Source organism: Ramularia collo-cygni (genome assembly GCF_900074925.1).
Source record: "Ramularia collo-cygni strain URUG2 genome assembly, contig: RCC_scaffold16, whole genome shotgun sequence".
Taxonomy (NCBI): Eukaryota; Fungi; Ascomycota; class Dothideomycetes; order Mycosphaerellales; family Mycosphaerellaceae; genus Ramularia; species Ramularia collo-cygni.
In genome coordinates this window covers 253,137-267,591 of record NW_019716270.1, presented here as the reverse complement: position 1 = coordinate 267,591, position 14,455 = coordinate 253,137, and the positions used below count along the sequence as shown (strand labels likewise).

General features: G+C 54.1%; 3 protein-coding genes; 2 read left to right on the top strand and 1 right to left on the bottom strand.

Annotated features, from left to right (window-relative positions):
• Window positions 1-579: 579 nt before the first annotated feature.
• Window positions 580-2,949, top strand: RCC_08985 (probable threonyl-tRNA synthetase; the record flags this gene model as incomplete). The annotated part of the gene is made up of 1 exon (XM_023774230.1): window positions 580-2,949. The coding sequence occupies one exon, from the start codon at window positions 580-582 to the stop codon at window positions 2,947-2,949; it is 2,370 nt and encodes a 789-aa protein (XP_023629998.1).
• Window positions 2,950-7,290: 4,341 nt separating this feature from the next.
• On the top strand, window positions 7,291-8,729 carry RCC_08984 (uncharacterized protein; the record flags this gene model as incomplete). XM_023774229.1 has 3 exons in its annotated part: window positions 7,291-7,446; window positions 7,560-8,462; window positions 8,517-8,729. The coding sequence occupies 3 exons, from the start codon at window positions 7,291-7,293 to the stop codon at window positions 8,727-8,729; spliced, it is 1,272 nt and encodes a 423-aa protein (XP_023629997.1).
• Window positions 8,730-9,448: 719 nt separating this feature from the next.
• RCC_08983 (uncharacterized protein) lies at window positions 9,449-14,131 on the bottom strand (the record flags this gene model as incomplete). The annotated part of the gene is made up of 1 exon (XM_023774228.1): window positions 9,449-14,131. One exon carries the CDS (start codon window positions 14,129-14,131, stop codon window positions 9,449-9,451), a length of 4,683 nt encoding a protein of 1,560 aa, XP_023629996.1.
• Window positions 14,132-14,455: the final 324 nt, after the last annotated feature.

Sequence of the window (14,455 nt, the reverse complement as noted above, 5' to 3'; positions counted from 1 at the left end):
AGGGCTGGACCTCTCCCTGGAGCGGGTCCTTCACAGCCCCATTGGACCGCGTCACGCGAGCTGGCAGGTGGCATGATGCGCCTCATAGAAGTACGACTGGGCATTTCCCCTTCCATTCGACAAGGTCATGGCTAAGAAAGGCATCGTATTGACGGCATACGATGTTTTATTACAAGGTAGCGCATCGGGCTTTCCCGAAGATGCTCGGATGTTTTCTATCCAAGCCTCAAGGTGAGATTTAAGTTACGGAGGAGGCAGCTCCGGGACTGATGACCGGGGATATGCCGACACATGGTGCGTGCGTGGGGTGGGGGTTCGCAAATAGGTAAGGAAGGCGCTAAAAGTTATTACTTGCTTACTCACGACCTCGAGTTACAAGTTACGGTAGGTAAGGTATTGCGCACAGCTTCGAGTCACATTGCTGAGGAGTCAGGCAGGCATTGGAAGTTATACAGCTGTCTCTGCATGCTGCTACGACGCCTTGTCCCTCACTTCACGCGCGCAACAACACTTCGAGCACTACCAACTCTACAACACCAACACCTCCATCGTTTGTGGATCCCCTACCGAAGCTTCAGCATGGCGCCCAAGAAGGAAAAAGCCGCCAAAGGCCGACCAGAGCAGGTACAACTCGAGCTCGAACCCACACCGGAGTGGTTTGCCTCGCGCAATGCCCTCTTCGATAAGCGCAAGGCGGAGCAGGATGCGTGGAGAGCGGAACAGCCGCGTGAAGACATCACCATCACCCTCCATGACGGCAGCGTGAAGCAAGGAAAGAGCTGGGAGACTAGCCCGGCCAACATTGCCTACGACATTTCCAAGAGCCTGCTCGAGCGCACCATTGTCGCTCGCGTCAATGGCGAGCTGTGGGATCTGGACCGGCCGTTTGAGGAGAACTCGACCCTCGAACTGGTCGACTTTGAACACCCGGACGGAAAGAAGGTCTTTTGGCACAGCAGTGCTCACGTGCTGGGCGAGGCGTGTGAGCGACGCTTTGGCTGCAACTTGTGCATTGGTCCGCCCGTCGATGATGGTTTCTACTATGAAATGGCCCTGCCTGACCAGGCCTCCGTCACCGAGAGCGAGTATGAGCCTCTCACCAAGATCGTCAACAATGTCATCAAGGAGAAGCAGAAGTTTGAGCGTGTCACTCTCAGCAAGGAGGATCTGCTGGAGATGTTCGCATACAACAAGTACAAGAAACACATCATCAATGACAAGATCCCCGACGGTACCAGCACCACCGTCTACCGCAACGGCCCTCTTATCGATCTGTGCAGAGGTCCTCACGTCCAACACACTGGCCGCATTAAGGCCTTCTCCATCATGAAGAACTCGGCCAGTTACTTCCTCGGCGACGCCAAGAACGACAGTCTGCAACGCATCTACGGTGTCTCGTTCCCCGACAAGAAGTCCCTCGAAGAACACAAGCACCTTCTTGCCGAAGCCGCCAAGCGTGATCACCGCAAGATTGGCCAAGAACAGGAGCTCTTCTTCTTCAACCAAATGTCGCCCGGCTCATGCTTCTTCCTCCCACACGGCATGATCATCTACAATTCTCTCATGTCCTTTATCAAGGAGGAGTACTGGAAGCGCGGCTATCAAGAGGTCGCCACACCCAACATGTACAATTCCGAGCTGTGGAAGCGCTCCGGTCACTGGGAGCACTACAAAGATGACATGTTCACATTCGACGTCGAAAAGGACAAGTGGGCGCTCAAGCCCATGAACTGCCCCGGTCACTGCCTCCTCTTTGCTCACCGCGAGCGCAGTTATCGCGAGCTTCCAATGCGTATCGCCGACTTTGGCATTCTCCACCGGAATGAGGCTTCGGGCGCACTCACAGGTCTTACTCGTGTGCGACGTTTCCAGCAGGATGACACCCACATCTTCTGCATGGAGAGTCAGATCGAGCAAGAGATTAACCTTCTCTTTGACTTTATGATGTCCGTCTACGGCCTCTTCGGCTTCACCTTTAAATTGAAGCTCTCCACCATGCCGGAGAACCACCTTGGTGATGAGGCTACATGGGAGCGTGCAGAGGCTACATTGACCAAGGCTCTCGACGACTTCAAGGACAAGACTGGCACCAAATGGGAGCTCAACCCTGGTGACGGTGCTTTCTACGGTCCAAAGATCGACGTCACCATCAGTGATGCTCTGCGTCGGGAATTCCAGTGCGCCACCATCCAGTTGGACTTTCAACTCCCGCAGCAGTTCAACCTGGAGTACCGCACTGATGAGCAGGCCAAGCCTACTGGAGAGAAAGCAGCACCCACAAAGGAGAATGCGCCACCCGCAGAGAGCAAGCCTGAGCAGCTCCCTATCCGCAGCGCACCTGCCGCCGCAGTGGAAGCCGTATCCACAGCTGCGTCCACGGTTGTATCAGCAGTCACCGGCTCCACTCCAGAAGCAGACCACAAAGGCTGCGATCACAGCGCCGTCCCAGCGATCGACTATCGCAAGGAACTCACACCAGGCTGTGCCCGTCCCGTCATGATCCACCGARCCATCTACGGCAGTTTCGAGCGCTTCATCGCCATCTTGACGGAACACTTTGCCGGCAAGTGGCCATTCTGGCTCTCGCCCCGCCAGATCCTCGTCGTCCCAATCATGACTTCGGCAAACGACTATGCTCTTGAGATTCAGAAGATCTTCCGTGCGGAGCGCATGCACGCAGATGTTGACCTCACCGGCAACACGCTTCAGAAGAAGATTCGTACTGGTCAATTGGCGCAGTACAACTTCATCCTGGTGGTTGGAGCCAATGAGATGGAGTCGAGAAGTGTCAACATCCGCAATCGCKATGATCCGGAGACGCAGAAGAAGGGCGAGGAGATCTCGCTCGACAAGGCCCTAGCGTTGTTCACGGGATTGAGGGATGAGCGAAAGTTGGATTCCAAGTTGCAGGGCGCTGTTGCTGAGGTCCAGGCTGAGGTTCAGGCTTGATGATGTGCATGATGGGCGTGATGTGCAAGTGTTGTGATGAATGTGTATGAAAGGCAGACGGTGTTCCGCTTCATGCAATRAGAGATGAGAAAGCGTGAGCATGATGCGAAGATGGCTCTGCATCTCAGCAGGGAATTGCTGGAGTCCATGCGGTTTTCATCTGCTACAGCGGATTCCCAGAGACTGTCCATACGATGGCTCTGTAAGTAGAAATGAAAAGATCAACTACATGACGTCTGTTCTCATCTCTTGCTTCATGTTGAAATGTGGAAGGAATGTACTTTGTTCGATTGATCAGAGAGTAGTCTGCAGCATGGTCGTTTTCACACATGATGCCCACGCATTGTATACTCCCTTCCTGCCWTGCCTAGAGGAGAAGAAAGCGTCCTGCGATTGATCCAACCTTGTATATGGCAAGCAAGTGATTCCGCAGACATAGCACTACTTATGGCTACATGTAGTCGCGATGGGAAATTGCTGATGTCGGTGACTGCCTCCTTCTCAGACGCTCTTTTGTTCATTCCTTCCGTGTATGTTGTGTTATACCTACCCTACCTACTCGGGGGTAACTAGACTTTAGGCGGAGGCCTTGAGCAAGCCAAGCGTTCCGACCGTTACAGTGAGAAGGAACGTAGGCGGCAATCCAAGGTTCTGAGAAGGAGGTGGTTCGGTGACAGATGTGTTGATGGGCATAAGTCGACGCTGAGCTGTCCCATCTTCTAGTTCTTTGCGATGTTGCCCTAGTAGACGCTATTACTTTATCTTGCGATCATCGTAGCCGCGTCATCTTGAAGCTGCCGCTTGAGAGATTTTTGGAGGGCGACGGGCGAGCGGCCTGAGATGCCCACTCGAGCTCGCGGAACGAGCAGGCTGTAATGCGGTGATGCCTCAGCCTGGAAAATCTCTATTCCATCCTACACATCGTGACCGGGTGTCTTTGCATAGTCTCCTCTTTCTCCACATCGTGTACAGGCATCTTCGCATGCTCTTCTCTTCTCCGCCCTGCTTCGTGGAGGTCTCTGCTAAGCTATTGCCTGCTGGACGTCGTATTGGGCGTCGACACATGAAAAACGACCATACTTCCAAGCAAACTCTTTTTCGCCACGGCTGCAGACGGGACAGGCAGCGGGCTCCAAACTGATTGGATCGTGGGCGTTCATGACTGTGTGGCTATCGTAGGCAACAGTTTGTGAGGATCGAATGTGCGACGCGCATCGAAGGATGGGGCTGTGCCGACTTCGCTCGAGTCATCGAGTGTGACTGGCTTGAGATCTATCGTGCGCGCGTCAGAGTTCCTGCGCCGGTGTGCGTATCGAAGCGTAGTTGGTGGGTAGCATCATGTGGGGGGGGCGCGCGGTCCGAGGTTACAAAGCAGCACGACAGCGACGATGCAGGAGGTCTCACAGAACGGAATCGACGAGGCGCGCAACGATGTGCTCGAACGTGATTTGATGTGGTAGTGAAGTCGCTGCATTCTCATGATCAGCCTCGATGTCATTTGTTCAAGGTGCGAAACGGGGATGAAACTCTTCTCTTCTCCAGACGCCTGYGACAATGGCAGACAGTATGATGAAAAGGTAGTGATGCGAACATCGCTGTGTGTTTTTCCAAATATTCCGACACGAACCGTAGTCCATGTCGAGCAGTCAGTTGATAGTTTTCAACTAGCAAAAACGCAATCTCGGACGAATCCTCACTGATATGCGTAAAGCCCTAGAGGATGTTAGTCGGATGTTAAGGTGGGAGATAGTAGGGGGAGATCACTAACCTTGCACGAAGATGAAGAGGAAAGGAAGAGGTGCGGAGAAAACAGAGGCTTTTATGTTCGCGTTTGAGCTTGGACCAGCGTGACACAGCTCGCGCGTCTAGTATAAGATACTCGCAGGGACGACGGAGCATGCGTGGGGGCTGAGTGTGTGTGGGCTTGGCATGTGTTGATTCACTCAGGTGGCGCTAGGATCACGTAATACTGCCAAGATTCGCTGAATCTGGGGACTCTGCTTCCCGATTAGTCAGCCGCGGTTTTCACGGCCGCACATGGGCCGAATCCCGCGGCGGCCGAACTTCGGCCGTAAAGTTTTCCGCCAGCTCCTTGGCCAGTCCGATGTATTTTACTTCTTGGTATCATCAACGTATACCATGATAGGAGACGATACTGCGAATGGAGTAATGATGCGTTGGAACATGGATCAATTTTGCTACGTCTGATATTACCTACATAGATGGCAACATCTCACCTCTCTCTGGACGGACTTCCATAATCAAAGAAACCACTTCCTAGGTCCCGCGGGCATGATCACCTTTCACAGGTCTTCCGCTACAGATATACATATTCATCATCCAGGAGCTGAATTAGCAAGTCCTTCTGAGCCGCAATCCCCTGGCCAGCCTCCCGCCGAACGACGACGTCCAGCGTTCGCACTGCATCCCCATGCTCTTGCTGCAAGCCCGAGATCTGCATTTCGAGCTCGAAGATCCGTGGGCCAAGCCGCATCTCCTTGACATTGCGCGCCGCTTCGATCTCCTTGATGGCGTGTTTGTACTGATCTCGCTTGCGCTTGGTGCCGTCATCTTGTCGTTCCCGAGCGGCAACTTCCTCCTCGCGCAGTCGCAAGGCCTCAGTTCGCCGAGCAAGGTCTGCCTCAGCTCTTGCAATCTAGTGTTCTCGATCTTGCTATGCGTCCATTCCGGCCATCAGATGGCGTCTTTACCGTTGGTACAAGGCTGCAGGTCGTAGAATATGACCCAAGATCCGTCTCCATGAACTTTGGCATAACCGATGCGGYGGCTTCTTGCCAATTGACCACAGCGACAAGATCATAGCCGACAGCGCTCTCTTTCGATGTTTGGCCTTCAGACGATGGCACTTGTGACCGATCCGTCAGAACTGACATGTTCAACGCATCCGGAAATCGAATCGTGTTTAGCTCATGGTTCCTTGCTCCACCACGGCGAACTGCAAAGAATTGTAATCACTAGCAACAGTGAGACAATGATATGTGTTGAAGCTAGTCTGGTGATCTCGGCTTCCCTCACACATATGGCCGTCGTGTAGAGCACCGGTCTTCCAGTCCGGGAAAAGGTCCGCAGCCTCAAACTCTGCCAGTGCCTCTCCGGGCACTCCAGGAAGAAAATCGAGATATACGATTGCCGAGTGGTCAAATCCACGCGATACGCTAATGCAACCATCCCCCGGCCAAGGTACTCCTGTTACGGTATGGCTGGAGAGCGAAATTAAGGGCGTGTCGTGTCACTCGGCGTGAAACGTATCCCAGTGGCTCGAGGAATCAGGTTCTGGTGCAAGGAATGCTCTCCCATCGCCGTTGTTGTCCTCCTGCTCCTTTCTGAACCTCATCAACGTTCCACAATGTTCGGCGCCTGAGCAGTCACTCGCAGATACGACGCTATCGATGACCGTTTCCAGGAGTTGCGCAGGCTCATTCGACTCATTTTCCAGCTGTTGTCAAGCGCACTGATTCTCCGAAGGATCTCTTTTGTCGAGCGTTGGCTAAGCTCGGCACCGGCAGCATCAGTCTCCAGTTCTACGAACAGATTGCGAAGTCCCAAGACTAGGAGCTTCTGTTTGTGCAAAGTCCGTCACCGAAACTCAAAAATCTCTTTTGTGGATAGGTCGCCGGCAAACCCTCATGGACGGCTTCGATCGGATACAGCACGGGGTGCTTCAGAACGCAGTCAGCAGGTAGGACGGACCGAGTAACAGGCATAGACGCGCGAGCGTACGACCAGAAAAACCACCTGCCGATCTGCCTACCTTCCCAAACGCCAAAACCACCGAAGCTATGCGAAAGAACGAGACGATTCAACAGCACACTGCTGGTCTGGATCGATATGTTCGAGTGGCCTGGTAGTGACGGCGGCCGTGACTCGAGATTCAGACGCGCCGTCGTTGGCGCGAGAGTCGCGCGCGGGTGCTCAATGCACGCAGAACAGTATACAGCTGTGCACCCGATCTTTGTGGAAGCTTCGTGGCAAACGGTTCAGCGGCCGAGATGCCATAAGTTCGCTTGGCATCACATGCGAGTTCCTTTCTTCCTACGTCAGATTTCAAACGTAAACAACTTCTCACCAATACCTGTATCATCCAGGACGCCGTCGCCGACGCTATCCAGCTTTAGCCTCTYCCTCATCGGCACTCAAATAACAGCAATCACTCGCGCGGTATCTGCGGCTCTTACCTCTGGTCCTCCGCAACAACTCCATCAGCTGCCTTCTTCTGCGCGCGATATCTGCAGCTGTGGACCATTTCCCGAGCAGCCACTCCTCGAGCGTCACTCATTCGCAATATTAGCGACCTTTCACATTTTGACGCACGACTTCGCAATGGACGACAAGCAACCCAATGCGCAAGAAGCGCTCCCGCCGGTCTTCAACCCAAAACAGCTCGAGGACGACAACCCTATGCCGGAGGTATCCGATCAAGAGCCTCTTCGCCAGTACTCCAACGAAGCTCGAGCTTACCATGCGCGGTACGCCGAAGTAAGTATTCWTCCACCGTCTTGCACAATTCCTCGAAGCCAGATGGGCGCTGTAGCTCGGTGACTTGGTCCCGAAGGTTCTATATGGCAGTGTAGTGGCTAACATCATTCCAGTTATCTGAGGCACATGACAATGGCGCGTACAATGCCTGTCGTGAAGGCTGTCTCGATCTCTTGACGGAACCGAATGTTCCTCATTACACCCGAATTCAAGTGCTGCAGATGCTATCAACTATCCTGGCACCGCCAGCAGCAGACTCGTGCCTACAGGAAGCAGCGACGATATTAGCAAAGATGGATAACACGAAGTTCCAAGTCCAGCTTCTCGCGCGCGACAACGAGATGATGCAAGCGGACTTGGCGGAATCGAACAAAAAGGAGTTGAATAGTGACATTGAAGCTGGGCAACGAAGCAATGCCCCTGTTGGACACTGGGACTTCGCGGATGGAGGTTCGGCTGGCGAGGTGTACTACGAGTTTGACCGCGTTCTCCAAGAGCAACGTGAACTCGGTCTTGCAGCAAGAAAGGAGGCGGAGGCAAGTGGATTCGGAACCGTCTTTGGAAAGGTTGACGTTGACGCTGAACGCAAATTTGAGCAGCAAATTGCAGCGCAAGGTGTGAAGATCCGGCAGGGGATCGAGAGACAGGAGATGCTACAAGCTCAAGAGGAAAAAACTGCGCGAGCAGAGGCTCGGACTCCTCTCGTCAGCATGTTCTCCCGTCTAAGCCCTGGGGAAAGAATGTTCGGAGCACGAAACGAAAATCCCGGCGGACACATGCTGCACTCTGTTGGTGATGATGAGGAGACGGCTTCCAGAGGTATCGAAGCAGTGCTGACTGATGCCGCCATCAAGAAAGCTCGTGCACACACGGATGCTGGGCGAGAGGAACTTGCTGTTGCAGAGGCACAGCTGACTGAGGTCGCTGCTCAACTTGCCGCCCTGAAGACTTATGATGCTCCCGATCCTGCGACCAGCTCAACTGCGCCAACAGGTGATGCGTTGCCTTCCATCAAAGTGTGTCCAGCCTTTCGAATTATATTTATCGGGTGTATGCTGACTGTGTCATAGAACCCAAAGACTCGCCACGACCCTAAGCCACTGGAGAGCGGTAAGGCCATCATTACTGGCGGTGCAAGCACGAATGATGAGGGCGAAGCTGATGGTGGCAAGGCTGAGGATGGAGTTGGCGCCAAGAAACGCTTTCGCGAAACTTCGCGCGCCCTGTTGGGTGCTTTTGGACTGAAAGGCAAGGGCAAGGGCGATTCGAAGAAGGAAGGTTAATCGTGTAGGCGTCGACAGCTGGATGTAGGAGACTGAATGAGGGATACTGGATGCAGGAGACTAAATGCTGGAGATTGAATGGGAGACAGAATGCATGAGACTGAATGGGAGACTGGATGGAGGAGACTGGTGCAGGAGACTGGTGCAGCAGACTGGTGCAGGAGATGAAATAAGGCTGAATGAATAATCCTGACTGATCAAGGTTCCGAGAAGGCAGGAGGAGATCGCTGCTGTTGCTCAGCTCAAATGTAGATGTAGATGCCGTTGTATGAGCCCAAACCAGCGTAAGTAGATACCTTACAGCTGATTTCGGACTGAGGTGAAATCAGAACCACATGGGATTCCTTCAGCATTCTGTCTACTTTGATGTCCAAGAAATGGCAAGATTAAAGGTTGCCGGCTCTCCTGGTGGTCAATCGACGGCTACGGGCGTGGCTAGGCAGCGAGAGGTACAAAATTTACTAGCATTAGAGAGAGTGTGTCCAATGCTCCATCGTCGAGTGACTTCTTAATCGTGCTGTGGTCATTGTAGAAGGTCGCCATCTTTGATTGCAGTAGAGAAATTCCAACTTCACTGGTCCTTGATCGGCAAGTCACTCATCAAGCCACGGAGACCAGGATTAATTCATTTTCTCATCAAGCCTCACAAGAGCCAACTAACCCTAGCGATGCATCGCTACATCCAACATCGTACAATGCGTCAAATTCCTCCTCTCACTTCATCTGTCAATGGTAGTAATCTTTGGCTTTCCCTTCTCGACAGCCTTCTTCAATTCCCCAAACACTGTTCTCCTCCGACCCTTCCTTGCCTGGAACTCTTCAATCTCCTCAACCGTAACGTCGACCATCTTCTTCCTCGCGCTCCCGCCCATGCTACCCGTGCTTCTACCAAACGCACTAGCCTCAGGTGTGAACGCCACAGATCTCCGCAAACTGCCGGGAGGTGTCTGGAAACGACTCCCTCTCAATCCCCCAGAATGGGAAGTACCAAACATCCCACTCATCCCCAGAGGATCACCATTGGCAGCCATGCGTGCACGAGGTGGTGTGCTGCGAGAAGGAGATCCCGTCAGCAGCTTACTACCACCCAGAGCGCTGACAAGATCATCTTCATAGTCGTCTCCAAGTCGAAGAGAGGCAATGCCATCCGGCAGACGCTTAATTTGACTCTCCAACAGATCCACGTCCCCACTTCGCTGCTCGACCATTGCAGTCATTTTGAGGATCGTCTTGGTGACTGCCTCAACTGTTGGTACAGGACCCTTCTGTGCTTCTTGAGTCTGAGCAGCTGCGATGTCGGCTCGCAGCAAAGCCAATTTGTTTTCAACATCAGTGAGCAAACTTTGTACCGCTTGAACCCCTTGTCGAAGCTCGGATTGCTGCGCTTGCAACTCCGCGCTCAATGGTGCTGCAGCCTGCATAGCTAGTTGTCCCGGATCAGTACGAGCGCTCAAGAATTTCCGCATTTCCGAGGTTTTGGTCTTGAGCTGCAAAATGGCTCTTTGCTGCTCGTCGAGCCCAGCGAGCAGAGCAGAAACCTTTTCAAGCTGACCTTCTGTCAGCTGCGCAGACACCTCATCTGTGATCCGTCCGATATCGGTCACATCGCCCAGGCACCATGTATCCTCCTCGTCGAGGTCTTCACGAGTACGATTGCCGGGCTTACGAAGCTGCACGTGGCCTTCTAAGAACTCTTCCAGACTTCTCGCATTCAAGCCAAGGACGTCAATCATAGAGTTGATATCACGATAGACTGTCTCAATTTGCCCACCGACACCGGGTTTGTCCACTGTTCCAGCATAATCCTGATGCGTGTAGAATGCCGGCAATTGCTTGGAAGGCACAAGCGGTTGGCTCAAAGTGTCCTTAACACGATCAGCGGCCTGATCTTCCAGCTCGCCGACGGTGGGCTCCCGAGGTTTTTCGGGGAGTGGCGCCGGTCGCTCGACTGGCTTGGCTGGAGGGATTGACGATGTCTTTATCTGGGAGGGAAGAGGTTGAAAGCTTGACGAGCGTGCGACTGGGGAGGTCACAGCACGGTGCGGGCTTGGTGAGCGAGGGCTGAGTGTAGGGCGATTCTGCGGTTGAGGAAACACAGGCCCTTTGGGAAGGCCAGCGGGCGTATAGCTCGTTTCGCGGGCGAGACCTGTAGGCTTCTCAACCTTCTTTGCGGGCGGCGTCACCCGGTGCATGAAGCTCTTGAGGTTGCTGGAAGGTTCCACTGGTTCAGTAGTCTCGTCTTCTTCAGGCTCCCACGRCCCTTCCTCCGAGTCCTCTTGCGACGCATCATCTTGGCTTCCTCCGTCCTCGCCCTCACTTCCTTCCTCTCCTTCCTCCTCATCGTCATCATCTTCACTTCCAAACCCACTGCCATCGTCAGAAGGGCCTTCTGAAGGCCGTCCTGAAGAGAATGTCTGGCTGTTGGTCACATCTACGGGAGGGCTTCCAGCAATGGGACTATCATCGTCGGCGAYCTCATTTTTGGCTTTTGTTGGCCCAAAGTCTGGCGGCAGTGGCATATCGTCGGGCACCTTGGGCTTAGTTGCGCCAAAGCCTGGCGGCATAGGCAGGTTGTCTGGCCATTTGTGATCGCTGGGGTCTGGCGGTAGCGGCGCGTCCTCGGGCACGGCCTGCGTTTCCTGCGACGACGCTTCGGGAATGTCCTTTAGCGAGGGCTCCTCTTCTGTTCCAGGCTCTGCCTTGACAACAGCTGATGGTGCATCAGGTTTCTTGTTTTCAGTACCGCCCAGGAAGTTGCTGCCGAATAGGCTTCCACCCGGATTCTTCGGCTTGGGTAGATCATCCTTAGCAGAGCCATCACCTTTGAATCCTGAACCGAGCTTGAATCCAGAGAACCCCGATAATCCAGATTCTGCACTTCCCGCTGTAGGCTCTCGCGAGAGTGCCGAAGATCCAGACCCAGCGTCAACCTTTCCAAAGCTCGAAAATGTCGAGCCAATGGTAGCTGTTGATCCTAAAGAATTCTCGTTGGTGAGTGTCGGCGCAGATGGCTTTCCAAACCCACTGAGCTGGCCACTCTGTCCGAGTGACGCAAATGCGCTCTTTCCGTCTCCATTACTTGTGGATGCAAATGGACTGGCGGTCTGATTGCCAGCCGCACCAAAGGGGCTCGGCTTTGTCGCAAAGGCGGTAAATCCGGAGGACTGAATTCCAGTCTTGCTCGACGCAAAGGGCGACTCAGCACCACTCTTCGGCCCGTTGCCACTTCCAGTACCCCAGATGCTACTCTTTGACGCTCCCATGCCTCCTACCTGTCCGAACGCGCTCCCACCTCCAACAGTCGACGGCTTTCCGAAGGCGGTTCCTGGCGTGGCTGCAGTTGCAGGTGAGCTGCCGATAGCTGACGGCTTGCCGAATGTTGATGCAGTCTGTCCGAGAGATGAGCCAAACAGACTGGTAGGCGGTGCAACCGGTGTGCCAAATGTCGAATTTCCAGATGGCGCAGGAGTCGCACCGAACATCGAAGTTCCAGGCGCCGGAGAGCTAGGCTGCTGACCAAAGGCAGATTGACCAAAGGCAGGTTTCGCGGTAGCAGCACCTGCCCATGGACTGGGTTTTTGCCCAAGCTGGGAAGCACCACCAAAGGCAGCGGCAGTGCCGAAGGCTGTCGAGCCAGTCGGAGGGGTGCTCACAGTGCCGCCAAAGACTGACGGGCCCGTGGAGGTTGCGGGCCTACTCGAAGCGCCGCCAAATGGTGTCGTGGATGCGGGTGTTTCCTGAACTTTGCTGACTCCTGGACCAAATGGCGACTGAGCTGCCAGCAGTCTCTCCCGTTGTTGCTTCTCTTCCGGCGTGTCTCCCCTTTGGTCTTCCGACGCATGCAATGAACTGTTGGCCATGGATATCGTCGCACTTGCATCCCTTACAACATCCGGCTGATAGTGCGTGTAATTGATATGAGGGGCCTCTTTGTTCACAATAGCAGGATAGGGGAATGGCCCACCATGTTCCGTCTGCTTTACGCTGGGTGCGTAGACCGTCCACCACATCTGCAGCACACCGTCGGTGTTCAAGACACATAGCGCAGGGAGAGGGAATGGTGAGTCCTCGATCGTATCACTCTCGTCAGGAATTGGGCGAGGCGCACATTCAATCGCAGAGAAATCCATTGCCATGCCCACAGCGGTGGTCTCCTCTGCTCCGTCGACGTAACTCATAGGCAGTGCAGCCTTGCACGWCTCATTCAAGTTAGCCAGGACAAATTCACCGTTTTGCTCCTTGAAGGCGGCGAGCACACCAATGTCCACGGTGGCAGACGATGTCATGATGAGCATGTCCTGCAGTGCTGGAGACCATTCACTCAATCTTTGAATGAAGTGGGCCGCAGGCAGTCGCTTGGGTTCCATACTCGCCATACAAGGGTCATCTTGCAATTGACGGAAGGTGAACGGCTGTCCCTTTTCGCGCTGTGCGATGAAGTAGACAGAGCTGTGGTTTGGCATTGGATCCTCCGGCTGATTCACTTGAGGTGTGTAGACGATGAGGAATTTGTGCGTCTCCAACCAGTAGATTGAGCTGGCGGGAAAGGCGAGGTTGGGCGCGTAGAAGCCATCATTTCCGGTTTGCTTGTATGTCGCAAGCTGAGGTGGCTGTGGAATACGATCCTTGACCTGACCCTGGAAGTCGATCTGTACACATGAGCTGTCTTCCAACCCGGCCACAATCTGCTTGCCCAGCTTCGACCAGGAGGCGCATTTGACGTTTTCATGAAAGACTTCACTCCCACTGGTACCTTTTAAAAGCGTCTTGCTTGCTAGATCTGCCAGCAGCAGCTGTCCGCTTTCGAGCACGATTCCGACGAAGCCGGTAAATTTGGCGTCTGGATTTGGGTTGGGAAGCAGCTGTCGAACATTCTGTCCCATTGTACCAATCTGGAAAGCGGATTGCTGGCTCCCATTTGTCACGGCATTCACATCGTAGCACGCGAGTCCACCTCCCTCTTCAGCGACAATCACAAGGCAGCTCTCGTCGGAGCTGAACGCCACATGTGACAGTCGAGGAACTTGCAGTTTGACTTCGGGTGTGTATGACTTCAGCGCTTGTTCGTCCTCCGGGATGCCTTTGCTTTCGTCCTTTTTCCTCCGTCGTGGAATGTATTGTGATCGTAGCGCTGCTGTGCCTGTAAGGAGGAGTCCATCTGGTCCAGCGGCGGCAAGAAGCTTCTTCCTCGACGCGATGGCCAGTAGAGATGCACCAGGACGCGGTAGACTGTCTGCTGGCCACGGCTGTGCAAACAGCTTCACCCTGTCACCTGGCTGTACGGCAGCTTCTGCAAACATGAGCTGCGGTGTGTCCATCTGCTGAATCTCAGGTCCCGCCTGCTCGCCACTCCCTGCCGCTGGCGCGTTGAGAGACGCATTGCCGAAGCCCCAGCTTGCCATTCTGGCGATGTTCCCATGCGTGGTTCGTATTGGATGTCGTGTTTATCAGATGAAGTCGTCGGAGTGTTGTCTGTCGAGCGCGCAGTATTGGAATGACTCGATTTCACAGTAAATAGAACGACGTCCTGCGGCCGATGTTTATGGGGAAGCTCCAGCAAATGCGATGCGATGTCCTTCAAAGATTCACTCGAGCTTCAACTGGCAGGCGCGTCGAAACTTAGGCGCGGCGGTCCGAAGTCCGAACGAGCGAGCTCTCAGCAGGCAGTGGAGAGCTGCGCAACCAACGTCCATCTCCATCTCCATCTCCATCGTCTCAGTCGCCAT